Here is a 23,631-nt window from a genome sequence, read left to right as displayed (position 1 = left end):
CGACGTTTCCGTAGCGGCTTTCCCGTCGTATACTTACCCCTTTTATCAGGCGCAGCCAATGTTAAGTATAGCCGGCATTCCCACGTCGAATTTGAATTTTCTAACGTCGTTTGCGTACGCCGATTCACAAACACGCGCGTCGCAAGTCACGCTCACGTCGAAACCACTGACGTCCTAGTGACGTCAGTGGGAGCAATGCACGCCGGGAACGCGCCTGATTTAAATAGTACACTCCCCCTAGCCGCGGAATTTGAATTCCGCCGGGGGATTTAGGATCCGCCGCCGCAAGTTTGGAGGTAAGTGGTTTGTGAATTAGCCACTTGCCTCTCAAACTTGCGGGAGCGGATCTTAAATCACGTAGATCGAGCGGATCTATAGATCCGCTGATCTACGTGAATCTGGCCCCATAAGTATAAAACAACACTACAAACTTGCGTGAAAAATGTTGGAGCACTTGCAGAGTGCTAGAGTGGGTGGGAACTTCCACATGCAGTGTCACAGGAGGGGCACCGGAAAGTCTCTATTGAGGAATCCACGAGCACTGTGTGTTAGCCGCAGCTGGAGCCTCGATAAGCCTCATGGAGATGTCGGCTGTGTGTATCTGGGTGGGGGCTGCAAACTGGGGAGCCACCCACACGCTGTTTGGCCAATCAGAATGCGTTTCGAAGGCACGGCCTCGCCTTCTTTATCGGCTTTAAAACGCGTTCTGATTGGCCAGACGTGTGGGCGGCTCCCTAGTTTGCAGCCCTGGACCACTCCCACCCAGAGACGCACAGCCGACATCTCCATGAGGCTTATCGAGGCTCCAGCTGCGGCTAACACGCGGTGCTTGTGGATCTCTCAATAGAGACTTTCCAGTGGCCCTCCTGTGACACTGCATGTGGAAGTTCTCATCCGCTCTAGCACTCTGCAAGTGTTCCAACATTTTTCACACAAGTTTTTAGTGCTGTTTTATACTTATATACTGAATAAATTAGTAAGCTGTCTAAAGGATTGGCATGGCGCTTCTCTCTCCTCCTTTTGCTTTTCTTTTGTTCAGAGTGATCGGGTTCCCCAGCCCGCGCCTGTAGCAGCCTCACTCCCTTTACAGCCTTCATTTAGAGACTTTTTTAGAGACAAATTTTTAGGGGTTCATGCCCCAGAACTTTCAATTCACTCACCGATCACATGGTTGCACCTTCATGTCAGTGTTGCCAACCTACCAGAATTTACTGACACAGCATCCAAAATTTACTGGCACAGCCAAGTTTTTACTGGCATTTTCAAAAGTTCAAAAATTACAGTTTTAAGTGCAAATTAGAGTATTTAGGCTACAAACAATTACAATAAGCAATATGATTTAAGGTAGATAATAAGGCAAAAAACATATTTCTTATTTTTTTTCCGATATAGTAAGTAGCTCAGGGAAAGGCGATAGGAGAGCAAGAAATTAGAATGGGCGGCACACACACATAAAATTGTGTGCAGCAGCACAGATGATGATGAGACCTCACTGACACAACACGTCCCAGTGACAGTCTCTCTCCAAGCCTAGTGGTCCCTCCAGTATAAACAGCACTGACGGTCCCGGTCCCAGCCTGCCTTGCTCCTATACCGCAGACACACTCACAAGGCTCTGGCCGCTACGGCTTGGCTCCATTGCACCATGACATCACACGACATGCTTAGGCACCACCTCTGTCAGAGCCGCCCGGTCACAATGTAGCAGGCACTCAGATGGTCTCAGACAGCTCCGGACCAAGCCGAACGTCACAGCATAATTATTTACTGGCAACCTTTTACTTTTACTGGCATTTACTGGCAGGAGAAAATTGCCTGTTTATTACTGGCTGCCAGTAAAAATACTGACGGTTGGCAACACTGCTTCATGTATCAGCATGCAGATGCATGCCTTTTCATTGAAATTTTAAACTTTAATCTTTTTTATAAGATTGTTTAGCGCTGATTATACCAATATTGTGTATGTGTTTCCTCCTAATGTCATTAATTCCAATGGGCTTCTGTGCCTTCAAGAAATGCAGGGAAATTCCAAACTGCATGGTGCTTTTGCACCATGTGGTTTAATGCACTAGAAAACTTGCTGCATTTTCAGATGCGCGGGTGTACCAGGGCATCTCCGTATGTTTTGTCTGTGGGTGTGGGAATGCATACAATTTACACACTTTCCCACGTCAGTGTAAACCTAGACAAACACAAAAAATAATAGAGCAAAAATATAAGCAAGCATAAAATAAAAGATGAACACAAAAGTAAGGTAATCTAAAAAGCAAAATAAACAAGAACAGAAATAAACAATAAATGATTATTTATTAAGCATAGACTATTTAGCTTTATTTACCTCTTCCTGACCCTATAATGCACAGGTGTCAAACACAAGGCCCGTGGGCCGAATCTTGCCCTCCAGGCCATTTAATGTGTCCCACGCACCTCTCCTGCAACTGCTGGAGAGCTCCAGCCCTCCTTTGGTTCTCCTCCAGACCCTTACTTTCTGCTTTCAAGAAATGCATCCAGCTTCTTCCCAGTAGCAGCAGCATAAGGAAAGGGGGGTGCATTGTGATGTAAGGGAGAGTGGGGGACTCAACTTCTGATGGTTGGGTGGCTCTTGACATCTAATGTAAGGGGAGGGGATGCGCTGGACATCTAATATTACAGATACAACCGGCCCTTTTGAGGGCAATCATAATGCTGATGCGGCCCACAATGAAATTGAGTTTGACACCCTTGCTATAATGGGCTGCTTCCCTGGACCGGGTTCTTGGCCACCTACCTGACACAGCATCCACGGTGAGATTGTTTTGAATGATGGTTATATATTGGTAGATGGATGTGCTCTTATCTATATAACTGTAAATAATAGAGCGTCCTGTTGTGACCCACTTTGGAACCCCCCTTAATTTCATCTGAGGGTCTGCGCACTCTAGTCTATGCCTCCGGGGGTCGTTAAGTGTCGGATTCTGCAGGTACCTGTAGGTAAGCATGCCTTGCTGTTTTATTGGGCACTCGGACCACCTGTTTTGTTGTCTTTTTTGCTCATATATAACCTCTTGTACATATAATGTTGTACCCATATAGCGTCAATTTATGATCCTATGTGGCTAATCTGGTTATGTTTTTTATTTAGTTGTAATTACTAAAATATATGTTGTTTTCCCCTGAGGAAGCAGAACGCGCGAAACATGTCGGGAAATTTCTGTCTGTTTTTTCAAGTAAACTACAATCCTGCCATCTGACGACCACTTGTATTTATGACACTAAATGAACTATAGATTTTAATATGTATTTTTTGTACTGAATAAAATTATTTTGTAATTTTTTATATAAGACATTCTTCTTTCTCATCATTACCGCCTAAATAGTTGCACCGTAATATATCCCCTTTTCTACCTGTCCACAATTTCAATATTATCTATTTGGGATTAGGTGCCTTGATGAATGGGTGATTCTATAAGTGTCTGGACTATAACATTGTGAATAATAATATATTTTCCACAATGTATATAAAAATACTAATGTTTATTTCTTTGGTTTTTAGTTTTTTTGACATATTCCATATACATCTTTTAATAAATTATGTGCCCATGTATGGCTCCTGAGGAAGCGGACACCAAGTAAACATGCAACATGTAGAGTTTATATACACTGCACAATATTTGATGTTTTGTATACATCATTGTTAATACAATGTTAATGATAAGCTGATTTATGGTTGTCACAATCAATATTTTATTGTAAGTGTTTAGAAATTTTTACTTAGTAATAAAAATATTTTACATTATAAATTTGACTGTCTGTCTATCAGTTGCTCATAGGGTTGCCACCTGTACAGTTTTCTCCCGGACAGTCTGGTTTTTGAGTGATGTGTACGGGTTTTCATTTGCTCCAGACCCGGACACATCATTCACATGGACTGCACCGGGAGTAAGATCTAATGTCTACTCTCTCCCTCGTGACAGCCTTGTTGAGCAGACCAGAGTGTTAGCTAATCATAGCTCCTCCCCTCCTCCTCCTTCTCTGCTCTGTATACACACGAGGAGGAGGGGGGAGCAGGCCAGGGACGCCGCTGATCTCAGGTCTGTAAAAAGTTTTCTATGCTTGCTGTGTAGATGGACAGGGGAAGGGAAGGGAGCGGCTGCAAAGGAGGACAAGGTAGAAATATGTGTAATGATAGAGGGATTAGGAGGAAATGTACTGGAAGCTTTGGCAGGGAGAAGACAATGCTAGAAGTTTGGATTGGATTTTAAATGTGATAACTCAAGCTCTATCTCTCCCCCTTCCCAAAGCACCCCAGCACATATCCTACCCCTTCTACCCCTCACCCTTGCACTGGACCTCTTCTCTCGCATAAGATGGGCACAGGCTGTATATGATGGACACATGCTGCATAAGATGGACACAGGCTGCATATGATGGGCACAGGCTGCGAAACATGGACACATACTGCATATGATGGGCACAGGCTGCATAAGATGGACACATGCTGCATATGATGGACACAGGCTGTATATGATGGACACATGCTGCATATGATGGGCACAGGCTGCATAAGATGTGCACAGGCTGCATAAGATGGACACAGGCTGCATAAGATGGGCACAGGCTGCATACGATGGGCACAGGCTGCATAAGATGGACACATGCTGCATAAGATGGGCACAGGCTGCATAAGATGACATAAGATGGGCACATGCTGCATAAGATGGGCACAGGCTGCATATGATGGGCACAGGCTGCATAAGATGGGCGCAGGCTGCATAGGATGGGCGCAGGCTGCATATGATGGGCGCAGGCTGCATATGATGGACACAGGCTGCATATGATGGACACAGGCTGCATAAGATGGGCACAGGCTGCATATGATGGACACAGGCTGCATATGATGGACACAGGCTGCATATGATGGAAACATGCTGCATATGATGGGCACATGCTGCATATGATGGACACATGCTGCATATGATGGGCACATGCTGCATAAGATGGGCACAGGCTGTATGTGATAGGCACGGGCTGTATATGATGGGCACGGGCTATATATGATGGGCACAGGCTGCAAAAGATGGGCACAAGCTGTATATGATGGGCACAGGCTGTATATGATGGGCACGGGCTGCATAAGATGGGCACAGGCTGCATAAGGTGGGCACAGGCTGCATAAGATGGACACAGGCTGCATATGATGGGCACAGTGGCTACATATGATGGCCACATGCTGCATAAGATGGCCACAGGCTGCATATGATGGGCACAGTAGCTGCATATGATGGGCACAGTGGCTGCATTTCATGGGGCACAGTGGCTACATCTTATGGAACAAAGTGGCTGCAACTGATGGCACAGTGAGGCTGCAATTTATGTTTTTTTTTTTTTCAGAATTTTTCATTTTTATTGCACACTGCCAAAAATTTTGAGCACCAGCCACCACTGCTCCTCAGCACATATGTAACTCTCCCCACCCCTGCTAGCAATAGCTCTCTCCACAGGACATATCTGACCCCTGCATTCCATCCAGAACACTCACAATTCAGCCATGTGCACTGTTTGCTGCGGGGAACTAGGCGCCATATTATTACTCTCTTTCAGGCCACCAAAAGTGTCATACGTCTTTTACAATCTTATAGCGTATACCCCCCCCCCCCCCCCCAAAAAAAAAAAAAAAATGCTGCCGCTAAAGTGTTCGGGTTTGGCTTGAAGAAAAGGTGGCAACCCTAGTTGCTCATACGATGCCATCATAGTCCAATACAGCCTCCCTTTTCTTTACAATATTTCAATGGGACAAAGGCATCATTTTGCAACATAAATATACCCTAGCACTTTAATACACCCTTGCTATAATGCATATGTGCAGTGGCAAAGTAGTGTAGGCTTTAATGCCCAGCTAATGCATATATGCGTCCATGGTGGTCTGAGGTTGTGTGCGGAGAGTGTGCTCCCAGCACACTCACTAAACTATCACCAACAGCTCACAGTCACAGCTTCTGATTGAGAGCCAGCCTAGCAGGCTCCCTGTTTGTACAGCTCTGCCCCAAAGAAGCTCCTGTACTTTTTCTTGTATCCTTGAGTAACATGACACTAAGGTGTGAACAACCATTATTGAAAATAATGTTCAGAACTTCAGATCACCCAGGTATGTACTGGAAAAGGCATTGCCTCTGTTGCAGGTGACCTAAAGGTATGCAATTTTAAGGGGGAAGAATTTCTCTTCACTGCACAATCATGTATATTGGCCCCTTGGATGCACTAGAAAGTTTAAACACAACTTTCTAGATGACAGCTCGGGAAGAAAATGGTGGCGGAAGAAGACAAGGACACAGGGAGAGACAGCGGCTCAGAGCCATTATACTAATAAAGGAATTGTTAAAAACCGACTCTTGTTTTTTTTTTTTACTTTTCACTGCTTTTGTTGGTGAATGGGTAGGGGTATGATGTACCCGATACCCTATCACATAGGGTGGGGGGTTGGGATCTGGGGATCCCCTTGTTAAAAGGGGCTTCGAGATTCTGATAAGCCCCCCGCCCGCAGACCTCGACATTCGTCGACTAGGGTTGTCGGGAAGAGGCCCTTGTCCTCATCAACATGGGGGCAAGGTGCTTTGGGGTGGTGGGGCGCAGAGCCCCCCTGCCCCAAAGCACCCACCCCCCAATGGGGTGGGGGTCCCCTCCGAATACATACTAGACCCGAGGGGCCTGGTAAGGACCTGGGGGAAACCCCAAGCAGTTTTTTTGTGAATTTTTTTTATATTCAGCTTTTAGCGGGGAACCCAGCTGATAGCTGATGACCCATCGGTTGATAAGGATGTGGCAGCTGGCTTCCTGGACCCTTTCTTAGCAACCAGCGTTATGCAGTGTGTTTTACAGTGCGTTTAAAGAGAAGAAAAAAATACGTAAAATGCAAAATGCATGAAATCTGCATGCAAAAACACATAAAAAACGCTGGTTTAAAAACGCAAAATGCACTAAAAAACGTGCCCGAAAAACACATCAAAATGATTTAATTTTAGAGTGGTAAAAAACATTTTTTGGTTCATATAATTTTTTTTTGAGTTCTATGCATTAGATCAAAAACTATGGAGGAAGGGGGAACAGAGGCATTGGTTTCAAAAGCAGAAAGGTCCCTCTAAATAAAGACCGTGGGAAGCTATGTTGAGGAAGACTGAATATTCCATGAGTGACCCATATGAAGTAATACCCCCACCTAGTGGTCACTTTGATGTATGTTCTATCATGTACATGATTGTTAGAAGACAACTACAAGGTCCTGTTCACGCTAGCATCCATCCTACAGCATACATCTATGCAAGGGCCAAGTTTTCCTTAATGGGAATATACAGGTGTTCCGTGCATTCCAATACAGACAGTTCCATTCTTGTCAATTGGGATGCAGTGACTGCATGGACACAGCCGCTGCTCCCAGTTTGACAGCCATGCAGATGCATAGCTTCACTAGGGTTGCCATCTCATCCCTTTAGGCTCGGTTCAGGGTCGCTGTGTGTCCCCATTCACCGGTTCAGGGACGAATCAGGGCCGAATCTGTGCCTAAATTCGGCCCTGAAATGAAGCCATGGGGGGGGGGACAACAGGGCAATTGCCCCCCCGAGACAATCATGTCACATTGGCTTAAAAAAAAAAAACATTTTATATAATCATTTTTTTTAAACTGTTTTGCGGTGCCTGCAGCTGCCAAGTCTCTCACTCTCTCTCTCTCATCACCAGGGCCGGACTGGCCCAGCCCAGTAGGCTGCCTGTCCTGAGGCTGATTTGAGCTGTAGCTGACTGCAGCGCTCCCCCTCTCTCCTGCGTGTATGACACCGGGCATCTCTCGCTGTGTGTGAGAGCTGAGTCTGTGTTCGGCTGTGCTGCCTGTGCTAGACCTGCTTGTGTGATAGTAGATGGAGATGGAACACTGATTAAATCAGTGTTTTGTCTATCACACAAGCCAGTCTAGGGGGGACCTTACTAGAGCACACTGCCCTGCCGAACACAGACCTACCGCTCCTGTTTGTTCCATGACACACGTCGGGAGAGGGGATACCTGCTGTGTGTGATCGAGGCAATGCCATGGTGAGTGCCATGCACAGTGGGGCTTCATTCATATACAAAGTACAAAGTGGGGCTGCATTCATATACAAAGTGGGGCTGCATTCATATACAAAGTGGGACTGCATTCATAGACAAAAGTGGGACTGCATTCATATACAAAAGTGGGACTGCATTCATAGACAAAAGTGGGGCTGCATTCATATACAAAAGTGGGGTTGCATTTATATACAAAAGTGGGGCTGCATTCATATACAAAAGTGGGACTGCATTAATATACAAAAGTGGGACTGAATTTATATACAAAAGTGGGGCTGCATTCATATACAAAAGTGGGGCTGCATTCATATACAAAAGTGGGGCTGTATTTATATATACAGTGGGGCTGCATTTATATACAAAAGTGGGACTGCATTTAAATACAAAAGTTGGACTGCATTTATATACAAAAGTGGGACTGCATTTATATACAAAAGTGGGACTGCATTTATATACAAAAGTGGGACTGCATTTATATACAAAAGTGGGACTGAATTTATATACAACAATGGGACTGCATTCATATACAAAAGTGGGACTGAATTTATATACAAAAGTGGGACTGAATTTATATATACAGTGGGACTGAATGTATATACAAAAGTGGGACTGCATTTATATACAGAAGTGGGACTGCATTTATATACAAAAGTGGGACTGAATTTATATACAAAAGTGGGGCTGCATTCATATACAAAAGTGGGGCTGCATTTATATACAAAAGTGGGGCTGCATTTATATACAAAAGTGGGGCTGCATTCATATGTACAGTGAGGCTGCAATGATGGGCACTGATGAGGCTGCATTGATCTCTTGTACCATGTCTTCAGTCTCTGACCATCTCTTGTACCATGTCTCCAGTCTCTGACCATCCCTTGTACCATGACCAACCCTTTGTACCACGTCTGCAGTCTCTGACCATCTCTTGTACCATGTCTGCAGTCTCTGACCATCCCTTGTACCATGTCTGTAGTCTCTGACAATCTCTTGTACCATGTCTGCAGTCTCTGACCATCTCTTGTACCACGTCTGCAGTCTCTGACCATCTCTTGTACCACGTCTGCAGTCCCTGACAATCGTCTACAAACTATGGGATAGATTGATGGCATTTATATTTAATTATTTTTTACTAGTAATGGCGGCGATCATTGATTTTTTTAGCGGTACTGCAACATTGCAGCGGACACACCGGACACCTAATTGAGTTCTGTAAGCAACACCTTTTTTTCTGGCAGTGCCCCTCCCGAGACTAGACTCTGGATCCGCCCTTGCATTCTCCTGCCATCCCGCATCCAATATCCAGTTTACATAGGTGTGAACCCAGCCGAAATCCCTTTTAGGCTGGGTTCACACTTGTCCGACAAACGGTCAGGGAGCATTTTCAAAGTCAGACCGACTTGTGTAGGACTAGTTAAGACAGCTCTCATAGGGAAACATTGATTTTCACACGTCATGCTACATGAGGCTCCCAATGTAGGACCGTTTGTCGGACAAGTGTGAACCCAGCCTTAAACCCAAACACATATTAATTACTCTGTGACTGATTAACCACTTAAGACCCGGACAAATATGCAGGTAAATGACCTGGCCCCTTTTTGCGATTCAGCACTGCGTGACAATTGCGCGGTCGTGCGACATGGCTCCCAAACAAAATTGACGTCCTTTTTTTCTCACAAATAGAGTTTTCTTTTGGTGGTAGTATTTGATCACCTCTGCGGTTTTTATTTTTTGCGCTATTAACAGAAATAGAGCGACAATTTAAAAAAAATGCAATATTTTTTACTTTTTGCTATAATAAATATCCCCAAAAATATATAAAAAACATTTTTTTTCCTCAGTTTAGGACGATACGTATTCTTCTACATATTTTTGGTAAAAAATAAAATAAAATAAAATAAAATAATCGCAATAAGCGTTTATTGATTGGTTTGTTCAAAATTTATAGCGTTTACAAAATAGGGGATCGTTTTATGGCATTTTTATTAATAATTAATTTTTTTACTACTAATGGCGGAGATTAGCGTGATTTTTCGTGACTGCGACATTATGGCGGATACATCGGACACTTTTAACACATTTTTGGGACCATTGTCATTTTCACAGCGAAAAAGTGCCTAAAAAATGCACTGATTACTGTGAAAATGACACTGGCAGTGAAGAGGTTAACCAGGAGGGGGCGCTGTAGGGGTTAAGTGTGTTGTAAGGGAGTGTTCTTACTGTGGGGGGGCGTTGCTGTGCATGTGACGTCACTGATCGTCATTCCCCAACACAGGGAACAGACGATCACTGACAGCCACACTAGGAAGAACGGGGAAGGTTTGTTTACACTTACCTCTCCCCGTTCTTCCTCTCTGTGACCCGGTGGCGCGCTCGGCACCCACCGGTTAAGGACCGCCGCACGACTATTTACTTCAGCAGAATGGCACGGCTGGGCACATGGACGTACAAGTACGTCCCCTTTAAGATGCCCAGTCGTGCCATTCTGCCGACGTAAATAGTCGTGCGGCGGTCCTTAACCGGTTAAGGTAGCAATTAAACTCACTGGGTGCCGGCTGGGTGCCGGTGACGTCACCGCGTTCCGTCCATTGAGACGGCGGTGTTAGACACATAGGAAGCGAGAGTTAGCAGATGGAGACGCCGCGGATTTATAGATTTATTGACATGCTGAATTACTCATCGTTGATGCAAGTGCATTACTTCTTTCATTAAATGCTTTTTATCAACTTATTGCGCTATGAGAGATTTTGTCTTTTATCCTTTGAGCCATCCCTGGATGTATTAGCTGCCGACTGGTTTTTGGGAGACCCATATCCCTGTATTTGATGATTTCTGGTAAGCAGGCAACCACACTTTTGGGTGTTTGAAGACTGGGAAGATTGGTATTCATTCAATCACTTATTTCACTTCTGAAGTTAACCCTTCACATGGACTTTTCATGAATGGGACATTGCCTTAGTTTTCTATTCTTAAACACAAATTTTTTGAATTTTTTCAATTTTTATTTTTTGGAGTGTTTTTTTCTGTTTATTATCAATTTACTCACCTTTGTACAGCACCATCACTGTGTTTGTTTTAATCCATTCAGGTTCATTATTGATTTGTTGTTCATGCAATCTCAATTATTAGCGCTGCACTCCTCTGTTTTAAACTCACTTGGTGCCTTATCTGCATTAAATTAGCCTCAGAACCTGTGTAATTCATATGTGTGCGGGTTTAAAGGGATGAGGTTGCAACGCTAGGCTCCACACACACTGTCTACATTCGGAGTCATGCATTTGCAAGGCTGTCAAATTGAGAGCGGCAGCTGTGTCCATGCAGCCACTGCATCCCAACCGACAAAAGGATGGGACTGCCTAGATGGGGATGCATGGAATACCTGTGCATCCCCTTTTAGGCAAACATGATGCTCAAGTATGCCTGTGTGAATGCAGCTTTCCTGACAGTTGACATGGAGCTGTCAGAAAATGTGGTGCAGCTGTGCATGGTAGCTTTCAGCTTGTTCAGTTAAGCTTTGACAAAAAAAAAACTGGAAGCGGATTGGTTTCTATGCAGAGATGTATCAGATTTTGCACTTTCCAGTTTTAGCGTGTAGCGCCTGTGTACTTTCAAGTACCGGTGCTATTCTAAATTTAAGGGGGATGAGAGAGTTTGTTAGCTCTCATCCAGTTGATTTGTTCAAATTGGGTCTCTGCTTTAGCTGGGCTGTACTGTGGGCTCATTCTGTTGTTGCTGGGGTGTTATACCACCCCAGAGCTACAGGTGGCAGCAGTGGAGTTCAGGCTAGGGTGCCTCTTGCCAGCAGCCAATGAGGAGGGAGTTTCCCTCACGGGGCATGCTGGGGGAGGGTACTTCTGGAGCAGACACCAGGAGGCGGGGTCTTGTTCCTGGTGTGACACCCACCTTTAGGGTGACCACACGGTGGCTCCCCGGCGAGATGGCCTACCAGGCCGGGGTGCGTGTGCCACAAGGTGTTCCTGGTTCCGGGACCATGTCGGCCCGTAACATTTAAAGCTGTGGTGGGGCCCCAGTATTCGACTGGGTCCACAATTCTGAGAAGATCCCAAGCGAGATAGCTGTTCGGTGGGGAGTCCGCCTGAGGAGAGCCAAGAGAGGCTCGCGATCCAACAGGGCCTAGACAATCCATCGGGGATCAAGGTAACCAGACACTGAGAGGTTGGATGTCAGCAACCTGTCAGTCGGTAACCTGAGGAAAATACTACCTGAAGGCGATTCTAACACAAATTCTACCAAGGAGGATTGTCTCCATGATCTAAGTTCTAGGGAGGGTATGTGGCAGAGATCTTTTCCCTCAAAGTTCCGAGTGATACCCTGGCTGCCAGGTCGGTGTGAGAGGCCTGTCCGGGTACACTATATCCACTCCGGCTGGAGTGGCGACGAAAGTAAAGTATCGTTGGAAGCAGGACTGTTTCCGTAACCTTAAGCCTGACTGCCATTTCTTCTCCTCACCCATCTTTGCTATCTACCTCAAGTTTTACTGTTTACCGTGTTGGGTAAAATAAAAGCACAAGAAAAGACACCTGCTGTTTGGACATTCCATTTGCTAAGGCCATCATCGTCTACCCTAGACAATCACAGAGGTAACACGCCATCCCAATCTATAACCAGCGGCTCCTTCGGGGGTGAGCGCTACATGTAAATCAACCCCAATGTGTTCCTTATTAAAACCGATGTAGGAATCCAATTTGAAAGGGCTACACATGTGAAAATGGCTACCAAACTTCCTAGATAGAAGGACATTAACACCTCCATGCTTTACTGTAGGAATGGTGTTATTTGGATGGTGAGCTGTTCCGCCAGACATATTGTTTGGTGTTGAGGACAAATAATACAATTTTAGTCCCCATGCACACAGGGTATTTTCACAGCTGCTTTTACCAGCGTTAGACTTTTTTTTTTTTTTGCAACTTAAAAATGCCTTTCCATGTTATTCTATGGCCTCATGCATACACAGGTTTTTAGGGGCTATAAGTGGCATAGGCATTTTCAAGCTGTGAAAAAAAACTCAGGACCAGCGCGTTCTGAGGACAGGTATTAAGCCACGTCAAGAGTTTTATTTTTATTTTATTTTTGTCATGTAAAAATCAATGGTTCCCTACGAGAGCCCATTGATTTGAATAGAAGTCCTAAGTCTTGAAGGGGAACCCATGCCAAAATAATAAACCGGCCAATCATTCCCAACAGAGGCGGAACGGCGGCCTACCTATGTAAACCATTCCCAGTTAAAGCACCCCCACACAGTTACAAAGATCCCCCTAGGGAACACAGTTAACCCTTTGATCGCTCCGATGTTAACCCCTTCCCTGCCAGTGTCATTATTACGGTGACAGTGCATATTATTTAACACTGATCACTGTATTGGCGTCACTGGTTTGCAAAAAAGTATCAAACGTCATTGTCCGCCGCAATGTCGCAGTCCCACTATTTATGGAAAAATTCCATAAATATATCCTATAGTTTGTAGACACTTTAACTTAACCAATATATACTTATTTGGATTTTTTTTACCAAAAATATGTAGCAGATTACTTATTGGCCTAAATTGATGAAGAAATTAGATTTTAATTTTTTTTTTATTGTATATATTTCATAGCAGAAAGTAAAAAAAATTTTTTTCCCCAAAATTGTCGGTCTTATTTTGCTTATAGCACAAAACAAAACAAAACAAAAAAACAGCGCAGAGGTGGTGATCAAATACCACCGAAAGAAAGCTCTATTTGTGAGAAAAAAAAAAGGACATCAATTGTATTTGGGTACAGGGCGCAATTGTCAGTTAAAGGAAAGCATTGCTGTATCGCAAAAAATGGCCTGGTCATGAAGGGGGGTGCTGAACAGTGAGTGAGTGAATAACAATTGCGAACCGAATCGCCTCAAGGTGCTTGGTATCAATTTTCCTTCTGTTTCTCCCTCAGAATAGATGGGTCTTGAGTTTTTTTCTGAAGGCCAGGTGATCAATTTCCGTTCGGATGTCAGTTGGTAAGGCGTTCCACAGTTGAGGTCCTTGGAATGCAAATCGACGTTCTCCTTTGGTCTTGTAGCGGGCTTTGGGCATTTGTAGTAATTTTTGGTTAGTTGATCGAAGCACTCGATTGGGGTTTTGTTGTTTTATTTTCTCACATGAGTATTGGGGAGCGGCTCCGTGTACACATTTGTGTGTCAGGCATAGGGCCTTAAATGTGACCCGGTCTTTTACGGGCAACCAATGGAGGGATCTCAGGGACGGGGTGATTGATTTCCCTGTTACCACTCGTGCTGCCGTGTTTTGGACGACTTGGAGACGGGCCAACTGGTATTTTGGGAGTCCGAGGTAGAGGGGATTTGCATAATCTAACCTAGGGTAATGATTGTCCCTACCACTACTGCTGTGTCTTCTTTAGGGATGAAGGGGACAATTCTTCGTAGAAGATGGTGGGTTCCACTAACTACTGATCCTATTTGTGCATCCATTGTCATGTCAGAGTCAAAAATTACTTTGTATGGAGTTTAACAGGTCAAAAAGCAGCACTCACCTGAGAAGCACTGCAACACACCCAGAATGGTAGAGTACCTTTTAATTGATTGAAATAAATCCACATTTCTCACATGGCATTTAAATAAACCTTTTTATTATACTTTTGCAGGTTGTATTCAATTTGTGTCATTACCCTGCATTATAAATATATACAGCAAATTTTCCATCAGCTCCCAAAATAGCAGCAACTGAGATGCAAGCATCACATCTTACAATTAAAAACAATACAAGAAAATGTATAGTCAATTTTCAACCATTATATATCTCTATACAGCATTACAAATTTCGATTTATAATACATTCTTTGGTCAGCAACATTCTGATTCATACAATAAGACTAATAGTGTGCACCATGAAAATCGATTTTCAGGCAAAAGGATAATTCTGTTCGTCATTGACCCCAATGTCATTGCATCCCTAAACCAGGTCTTACCAGCAGCAGGAACTACAATTCAGGTTCCTTTACACAGGCATCTATATCCAAGATGTACTCCTTTATTGCTCCACTAACTTGGGCACACATTGATGGCCGTCTGGAAACCTCCATTCATCACAGGCTAGCATAGATCACATCACAGCTCTGTACATATTCAGACCAAAAATGTATGAAATTTAGTTTTGGTCCAATATTGTTGCGTAGGCCTCCCGTGACATTGTGTGCAGTACAGGAACCTCTTGTACGTCTTAAAGAAGAACAATCTGCTGACAGCTGCCCAGGAAAGTAGTGTTGGGGGGGGGGGGGATTCACAGTGGAAGACCTCCTTTCAGAGCTCACATGTAGGTTTACGTAATCTGGTATTGCTGCATAATCATACATTGCAATGGTTCTCTCTGGCTACAGGATGCAGAAGCCGCTCATTGTTTTTTTTTTTCCTCTGGAAATCTCACAAAAGGTTAACACTACACACAAGCTGCTAAGAAAATTGTAGTGTATATGTTAACAAAAGCCAACTAGAAGCTGCTTTTAAAACCGAATACTAGCTATAAAAATAAGATTGTAAAGTGTAAAATCTTTTTCTTGAAATCCATTGAGGCACACAGGAATTATAAATAATCAGACTGATGAGATCATAAGCAGCTGCCTACAAGAGGTTTGGCAAAAAAAAAACATGTTGAAGATCAGCAGTTTGTGAATAAGCAGTTCATAGACATAATAAATTTAGGAGGCGGGACCTGTGTGCCTCCAAAGACTTTAAGAAAAATATTTTTTTAGTACAAAAAATGTATTTTTATTTTATTACTCCCCAAAGGAATTGTAAATAATCATAGACCAATTGGATGTCCAAAAGTGGCCCAACTAAGAGGCAAGCAAAAGTCAGAGAAATCCAAGCAAGTTGGAAACCCTATTGCACATTAATATGAAAGAAATCAGCATCTGAACGAAAGGCTTAATGGAGAAGGACCAAACAAAAGGAGATGTCAAGGCAAAGAAGCAAGAACTGAGGCGGAAGTTTTTTAGTAGAATTTTGTTAGTTTTCATTTTAAGAACATTCTTTCCACTTTTCTAATCGTTTGTGGGGTCAGTTGGACATTAATTTTTGGTAGTAGCAAGATGAAAAAGTTTTCTTCAACAAACAAATTTGTATCAGTGTATGTGATTTTCATTCAGTAATACCCATTGAATCCAACATTGAATGTTAAAAGCAAATAAGGTTTTAAAGTACGGTACTTTTGAACGACATTTGTCAAGTCACTGAATGTACATATTTTCGTATGAATGTTTATTGGAAAAGCTACCATGTTTGGCCAGATTTAGCCTTAGGCAGTGAGGGACCAATTATCTGTCCACCAAAATACAGACAGAACATTACAACAACTGAGGAAAAAAAAAAAAGAGGACTGGGACCAAGTACCAATGTGGTCAACAGAAGAAATAGATCCTGCAGTAAGAGCAAATACAAGAATTTGGAAACAATTTTGCCAGGAAAACTGAATTTAGGGAAAGTGGGCTTGGACAGAATGGACAAGTCCATATGAACAACAATAGGTAGCTGATAAGGTAGAGTCCACAACAATAATTGTCTTCTACGTGTCCTAGTGGTGACCTGCATCCACCCAGTGCTATAAAATCTAAGTCCCTGCACTATATGTGAACAGGGCCTAAAAGTAAAGATTCCTTTAAACTGTGTGGTAGGATTTTCCAAAAGCAGGGGCTAATAATCAATACATTTTCAAAAACTAGTTGCATCAGAATATCAAGGGAAAGCCATAGTATGTTTCTAGTCCTCACTGAGGAGCGTTTCAAGTACAGATTGTATGAGGAAGGTCTAAAAGTCCCTATACCTGGTTCAGCAGGTTGTTTCCCTAGAGACATAGCAAAGCATATTGCATCAATAACATTGCAAACAGTTTGAATATTCGAGTCATATAGAACATGTTCAAACAATCAGTCTTTGCAAATGCAGGCTGTAAAGCCTAGTTTTAATCAAAGATTTTGAGATAGGGGCGTCAGGCACTCTAATGGATAAGGGCTTAGTAGGGTCAAAATTATATTCTGCCGTGGAGCGTGTCAGAGGGTGTTTAGAGCTTCTGAAAGTAGTTTTCTCCAACAATTACGTATAGATTGACACAAAATTAGGAGTGGATATAAGAGACCTGGTAGACACAGTCGAGGTCTCATGCTCAGCCAGTGGAGCTATAGAACCTACTGACAAGTATGATCCTATGGATCTAAGGATGCCGTTTAATCAATCCCGCAAAATAGTAGGGGAGTATGGACAAGGTCACCTGTTGCACACCTGTGAGTGTCTTTTAAAAGGCATGTTGCACCACTAGCAGTGAGGCAAACCAAGTCCAATGTAGGGCAAGCTCTTGTGTAGTTACAAACCCAGGCAGATACTGATGAGGGTTTGTAGGAGGGTTAAGGGTTGCAGGAGAGTTGTTAAGTAGTAAATGCAGTCAGGAAGATGCTTCCTCTTAAGCCGAAAGGCAGGAAGGGAGTGCATGTGCAATGCTTCTCCTAGCGGGCAGTGTCAACGCAGATTTCTCTCAAGCTCAACTGTCACCTCAGGTAAAAAGATCAACAGGGTGTAAATTGTAAAAAATGGTGCCCAACTGTCAAAACTGTGAGGTAGCTCCCATTGCTTTTGCCTAACAGGCCATGTTCATTAAATGAGTTAAGAGACTGGGTCAACAACAACAGCCTGTGCCACACCTCTATACCTAGAAAGCACTCTGCAGTTTCTAATCTAATACATGAAGGACTGAGAAATGCTATTAGGCAGTCCAGTGCTCCAATGTCATATGTGGTGTAAACCACAATGAATGAATTAATCACAGAATGGGTCAGCAGAGAATGGGTTGCACCAAAGGTTGTGTGACATCTCTCTGAACCTGGACAGAAGAGAAAAATATACTCAGGAGTTTAGGCAGCCAACCTCCTAAGACACTAGCGAAACAATGAAGCATGTTAGAGACAGGGTTGTACAGGGGCTGGTTTCAATTTTTTTTGCCAGTGCCCAAACCTCTTGTGGAATGAGCTAAGATTCCTGTGTCATTCAATGGATGATAATGAAAACGTTTTTCATATACGTCCAAAAACCTGCCACCTCTGGGTATTAAAAACGTAGGGCCTTTTAAGACAGAAGTTTTGGTGCATTTTAAATGCATGCGCATAAAAAGAAATAGAAAAAATAAATAAATCACACTTCAAAGCTGGAACATGCATGTAAAAAAAAAAAAAAAACCCTGCTTAAAACGGAAAGTGTTCTTGTGCAAATGAGCCAATTAATGGCAGTGGATTTGCCTTTTGAATTAAAGAATTTAACATAGTCCATCAAAAAAGCAGCAGTGAATCCCTGCAATACCCCTTTTTAATGGGACTATACCAATTTTCTACATTGCAGAAAAGTGTAAAGAGTAGCAATTTGTGGGGCAAATTATAACAGACAGCAATTTTAGGATTACTCACTTTTTGTAAACCTATTAATACTCTTCAGTTGGCAACACTCATTACAATTTACCCTGGCCTACCCTACTGGCTATAATCTGAATAGATTGTTTAGATTTACCATGCAATGTGAGGGCCTAAAGTATAATGCACAATCCAATGGTTATATTTTTCCACAGCTTTATGGTTGTCTATTTTTACCAGAACATCAGCTTACTAGTATTTAAAGGTTGAAGCTCTGTACACACAGGCCAAATATCAGGTGGTTCAATAGAAACCAGCAGACACTCAGCCTGTGTGTACGGCAGCCAGTCCAGCTTCTGTCGAAGGGTCACGACTGAAAAGGGTCTGCCAATTGGCATCCAATGAGCGCTCTCAGCCAATCGCTGAGGGGGAGATCGCTGTATGGGGAGATCGCTGTACTAACATCGGATTGTTAATACAGGATCTTCTCTTGAGCTCCTCAGTTTTTTTTCAAAAAAAGACCTCCCTAGTGTGTATTAGGCTTTAGTCCACCCAAAGCCAACTGCACTTTACATCACTTGAGGGTATACTCTGAAGGAAAGATCTTCTCAAATGAATTCTTAGGCCCAGCCTGAAGTCACTAGTCATTTAGACCCCCATCACCTTATTTATTTATGCGGATGATGTCCACGGCCATATTTTCTAAAATGTGATAAAATATATATCTGTGCTTACCATAACATTCATGTAAAGATGAATCTTCATTAATTTTTCAAATTCCCTGCAAATTATTGCACTTCTGAACACAGGTTTACTTTAGCAAGTCTGGTCCAGGATCAAGTCACATTTTTTTTTTAAATCATTCCCCTCAGAGTTGAGCTATACATAAAAACACAAGTGGGTGTGTGAATCCAGTCTTTTTTAAGATCATACATACAGTACAGACCAAAAGTTTGGACACACCTTCTCATTCAAAGAGTTTTCTTTATTTTCATGACTATGAAAATTGTAGATTCACACTTTAGGCCTCAAAACTATGAATTAACACATGTGGAATTATACATAACAAAAAAGTGTGAAACAACTGAAAATATATTTCATATTCTAGGTTCTTCAAAGTAGCCACCTTTTGCAGCAGACACATCTCTAGAACTGTTAAGAGGAGACTGTGTGAATCAGGCCTTCATGGTAGAATATCTGCTAGGAAACCACTGCTAAAGAAAGGCAACAAGCAGAAGAGACTTGTTTAGGCTAAAGAACACAAGGAATGGACATTAGACCAGTGGAAATCTGTGCTTTGGTCTGATGAGTCCAAACTTGAGATCTTTGGTTCCAACCCCCGTGTCTTTGTGCGACGCAGAAAAGGTGAATGGATGGACGCTACATGCCTGGTTCCCACCATGAAGCATGGAGGAGGAGGTGTGATGGTGTGGGGGTGCTTTGCTGGTGACACTGTTGGGGATTTATTCAAAATTGAAGGCATACTGAACCAGCATGGCTACCACAGCATCTTGCAGCGGCATGCTATTCCATCCGGTTTGCGTTTAGTTGGACCATCATTTATTTTTCAACAGAACAATGACCCCAAACACACCTCAAGGCTGTGTAAGGGCTATTTGACCAAGAAGGAGAGTGATGGGGTGCTGCGCCAGGTGACTACCTCTTGAAGCTCATCAAGAGAATGCCAAGAGTGTGCCAAGCAGTAATCAAAGCAAAAGGTGGCTACTTTGAAGAACCTAGAATATGAAATATATTTTCAGTTGTTTCACACTTTTTTGTTAGGTATAATTCCACATGTGTTACTTCATAGTTTTCATGCCTTCAGTGTGACTCTACAATTTTCATAGTCATGAAAATAAAGAAAACTCTTTGAATGAGAAGGTGTGTCCAAACTTTTGGTCTGTACTGTATCTGGTTGCCTTCTTCACCACTTCTTGCTTATTTTGTTTGAAAACATCATGTCCACCCATGGCTTTTCAAACAGGTGGCCTGTTCTTAAAAAAAAAAAATGGAGATTGCCATTTTTGGCCTCCACCTGAAAATGCTAGTGGTCTGGTAGCCAACTTCGGGCGTTTGATATGGAACACGCATGCAGGAAATATAGTTAGAAATTCTAATCTGTATACTTGTTCCAGGTCAGCCATTCAAAGGATGTATGCAATTAAATCTAGATGCTAGGCAGACCATTAATATTTAAAGAAGGAAAAGTCAGCAATGGAAGCCTCAACAAAAACTGTCAACAGAGTACTCCTGTAGTCTTGTTGTGACATTCCGCTGCATATCTGACCTGTGTTACTCCTGCCTTTCTAGTGTAAGAGGATTACCCAGTGCAGGTAGCAGTGCCTACCCAATATCCACATGGGAGTACTCGAAATCACAGTTCTACACAATGCCTCTTCTGAGCATACAAAATTAAACTGTTATTGCATGCTGGTCTATAGACAGCTATACACTAACCAAAGAAATGTTGTATGGTAACCGAATATGAAAAAAAAAATCTATCAATATATATTTTTTAGTTGTATGCAATGTAATTGCCAGATTATCCATCCAGTTGTATGTACACTATGTTGATGTAAATAAGACCCGTCATATTTATTTAATCAAAAAATAGAGTAGGCTACAAGTCTGTCCATCTAGTTATTTGAAATAACTGTCCAAAAACCCTTTTCACATGAAAGGGCCTTTCAGAGGTTTTATATTTATCTGTAGTTGGCTTTCCGCTTTAGATCCTGTACGCACCAAGTATGGGAAACATGTTTGCCATTGTCTAGAAGTGCTTCACTTACTGCACCTTATTTGCAAACTGGATTTGTGCCAAAGTCGGACATCAATTCTGTTGGCACACACCTGTAACATATAAGTAACAGAAAGAATGTGCTTGCTGCATCTGCTTCACATATGCGCAAATTCCAAGCAGTGCGGTTTCAGTCTTTTTCTTTTTTTATTTGCATGCCGGATATTCTCATTCACATGAATATTCAGGTCCAGATGGGTCAATATAATCACAAGGAGCACACGTTTATAAACTATTAAGGCTGAGCAGCAATACCCAAATTCCCCACACTTCCAGTTATACTTTGCTACAGGCAGTGGGTTTAACAGACCTGTCAAAGCACATTCCAGTTTTTCAGATGCACAGAGATGAGCTCCATCATTGAGAATTTGTTGTTGCTTAGTGCATTTTTTTGCCGAAGTGTGCATTAGATGCCATGAGATCAGCATATATAATTTGTTGTTGCTTGGTTGATTTTATTTGTACAAAGTGTGCATTAGATGCCATGAGATCAGCATATATCGCATACATTGTTGGTTTTACAGGGTATCCTTTTAGGATGGGCTGCTACAATACTGCTGTATCAGTCTCTGGTGACAAAGGTTACAGACTCGCTCTGGATTGATGGAAGAAGGAAGCGGAATTTCATTGGATGAGCATGTTGAGCAGAAGATCCCCCCACAGTTCTTGCACTCATTCTGCAATGCAAAAAGAAAACTAGAATCATTCATCTTTAAACACTTGTGCCCTAAAAGGGCTTTTGCTTTATTGCATCACATTACTGCCCTTTCCCCTTAAAAAGAATGGGACAGTGAAAAATTAACCATTAAAGTGTTACTAAACCCAGGACCCTGCATTTACTATATCTGGTCTCTCACAGTACATGGAAATACAGTTATGTTAGTAAACAAACTGCTAAATGCCTTCCATCATCAGCAGTAGAAGTGTAACTTGTACCAGTGTCTAGCCAAGCACTGGTTAAAGTTTGTAGGTGGTAAAGAAAAGGAGGGGTTTGGGACTTTAAATGAGGTATGCATGAGAGAACTCAGAGATAAGACAGTGTAATATGGACGCGTTTATTTGTCTAAAAACACATAGCAGAGCATGCGATTTCGAATGTATACATAATAGTAAACATACATGACCGTGCATATAAAAAAAAGCATGATGCAAAAACCATAAACATTGTATAACAACTTGTACATTGCATTATTTAAAAATATGGAATCATTAAACCCAAGGTAGGTCCTAAAACTGAAACATGTAGCATCTGTGTAAGCCCGAGACGCCTTTCATGGCATTATAGCCAATCTTCTGGGGCAGATGCGTAATGGAGTAAGATCTGCAGAAGGACACAAGTATAATATGTAAGTTTTAGCATAACGCCCAAATAATGGGAAGCAATAAGAGATGGAAAAAAGGCCATCTCCAAAAAACGTACTCATTCGCATGTGAGAATGTGCGACCAGGAACGCACAAGTTGCTAGAGTTGTCTGCAACCGGGAACTGAGGTAGGGCCAGTGGGAAAGCCAAGAGCTTTGTAGGTGGGGTCTTTGACTGTCCTATAAGGCCTGACCCTCTGTCTGGACAGTGTTGATTGGCCCTGTGGTGATCACATGCACCCTCCCAAAATAAAAAAACAAAACTTTCTAGCAATATATACCAAACCAAGCATGTGCAGAGTACCTCCAAGGCTCTGTACTATCAGCAGATGGATTGGGGACAGTACAAGGGAGGGGTCAGAGAAGACAGGAGCAAACCGCCTTTTTACACAATGCAGTGGATTAACCCCTTAGGTTCCACAGCGAGTATAACAAGCATGCTTTACTGCATATACACACTGATTTTACTGTTGTGGGTTTAGCAACACTTTAAAAGCTAGGATCAATGCAGATGAAACATACAGTAGTATGTATGGAGACTACTGGAGAAACAATAACAAAGACAAAAAAAAAGACAACACTGTTTAATTTAAAAATAACAATAGCACCTATGGCTGCAATACTCACCTCTCCAACATTATTTCCAGATTCCAGTCTTCCTGGTTGAAAGATGCTTAGCATGCTTCAACTCAGAAAACCAAAGCCATCCTCTGAGTACAGGGCTACATGGACCTGCTCTCTAAAGGGGTGTCTGCACAGCACTGGAAGGTCAGTGTAATGATGCAGACAGCAGTACCAACGTCATTGGTTGGCAGGGAGTTGGGCTTTTAGGTTACATGAAGGGGTTCAGGAGTAATATTGTCTGCCTTTATTTATGGCAAGAATGTGGTATTTAGTTTCCTCAGATATTAACATGATTTGTGAAGTGTAAATATATCCTGTTCCCAGGAGAGAGCGGGGACCAGTGACAGCGCGCCGCGATCCTCGCGCATGCGCAGTAGGGAATTGGGCAGTGAAG

At 42.7% G+C, this 23,631-nt stretch overlaps 1 protein-coding gene and 1 long non-coding RNA gene across 4 annotated transcripts in view; one reads left to right on the top strand and one right to left on the bottom strand.

Moving 5' to 3' along the window:
* The first annotated feature begins 3,947 nt into the window (after positions 1-3,947).
* Positions 3,948-22,080, top strand: LOC120916685. The gene is made up of 2 exons (XR_005744096.1): positions 3,948-4,070; positions 21,777-22,080. It is a non-coding gene; the product is annotated as an uncharacterized LOC120916685 (long non-coding RNA).
* The window catches only part of RUFY3 (RUN and FYVE domain containing 3), a 167,020-nt gene continuing 164,343 nt past the window's right edge, over positions 20,955-23,631 (bottom strand). For all 3 annotated transcript variants that reach the window (XM_040327674.1, XM_040327675.1, XM_040327676.1), the window contains exon 18: positions 20,955-21,929. In XM_040327674.1, the coding sequence (XP_040183608.1) occupies positions 21,786-21,929 (144 nt within the window). In that variant the 3' untranslated portion in view covers positions 20,955-21,785. The remainder of the gene's footprint in view (positions 21,930-23,631) is intronic.

The sequence above is a fragment of the Rana temporaria genome, chromosome 1 (genome assembly GCF_905171775.1).
Source record: "Rana temporaria chromosome 1, aRanTem1.1, whole genome shotgun sequence".
Lineage (NCBI taxonomy): Eukaryota > Metazoa > Chordata > Amphibia > Anura > Ranidae > Rana > Rana temporaria.
The sequence above is the reverse complement of the archived record's forward strand: the minus strand, read 5'-3'. Positions and strand labels throughout refer to the sequence as shown.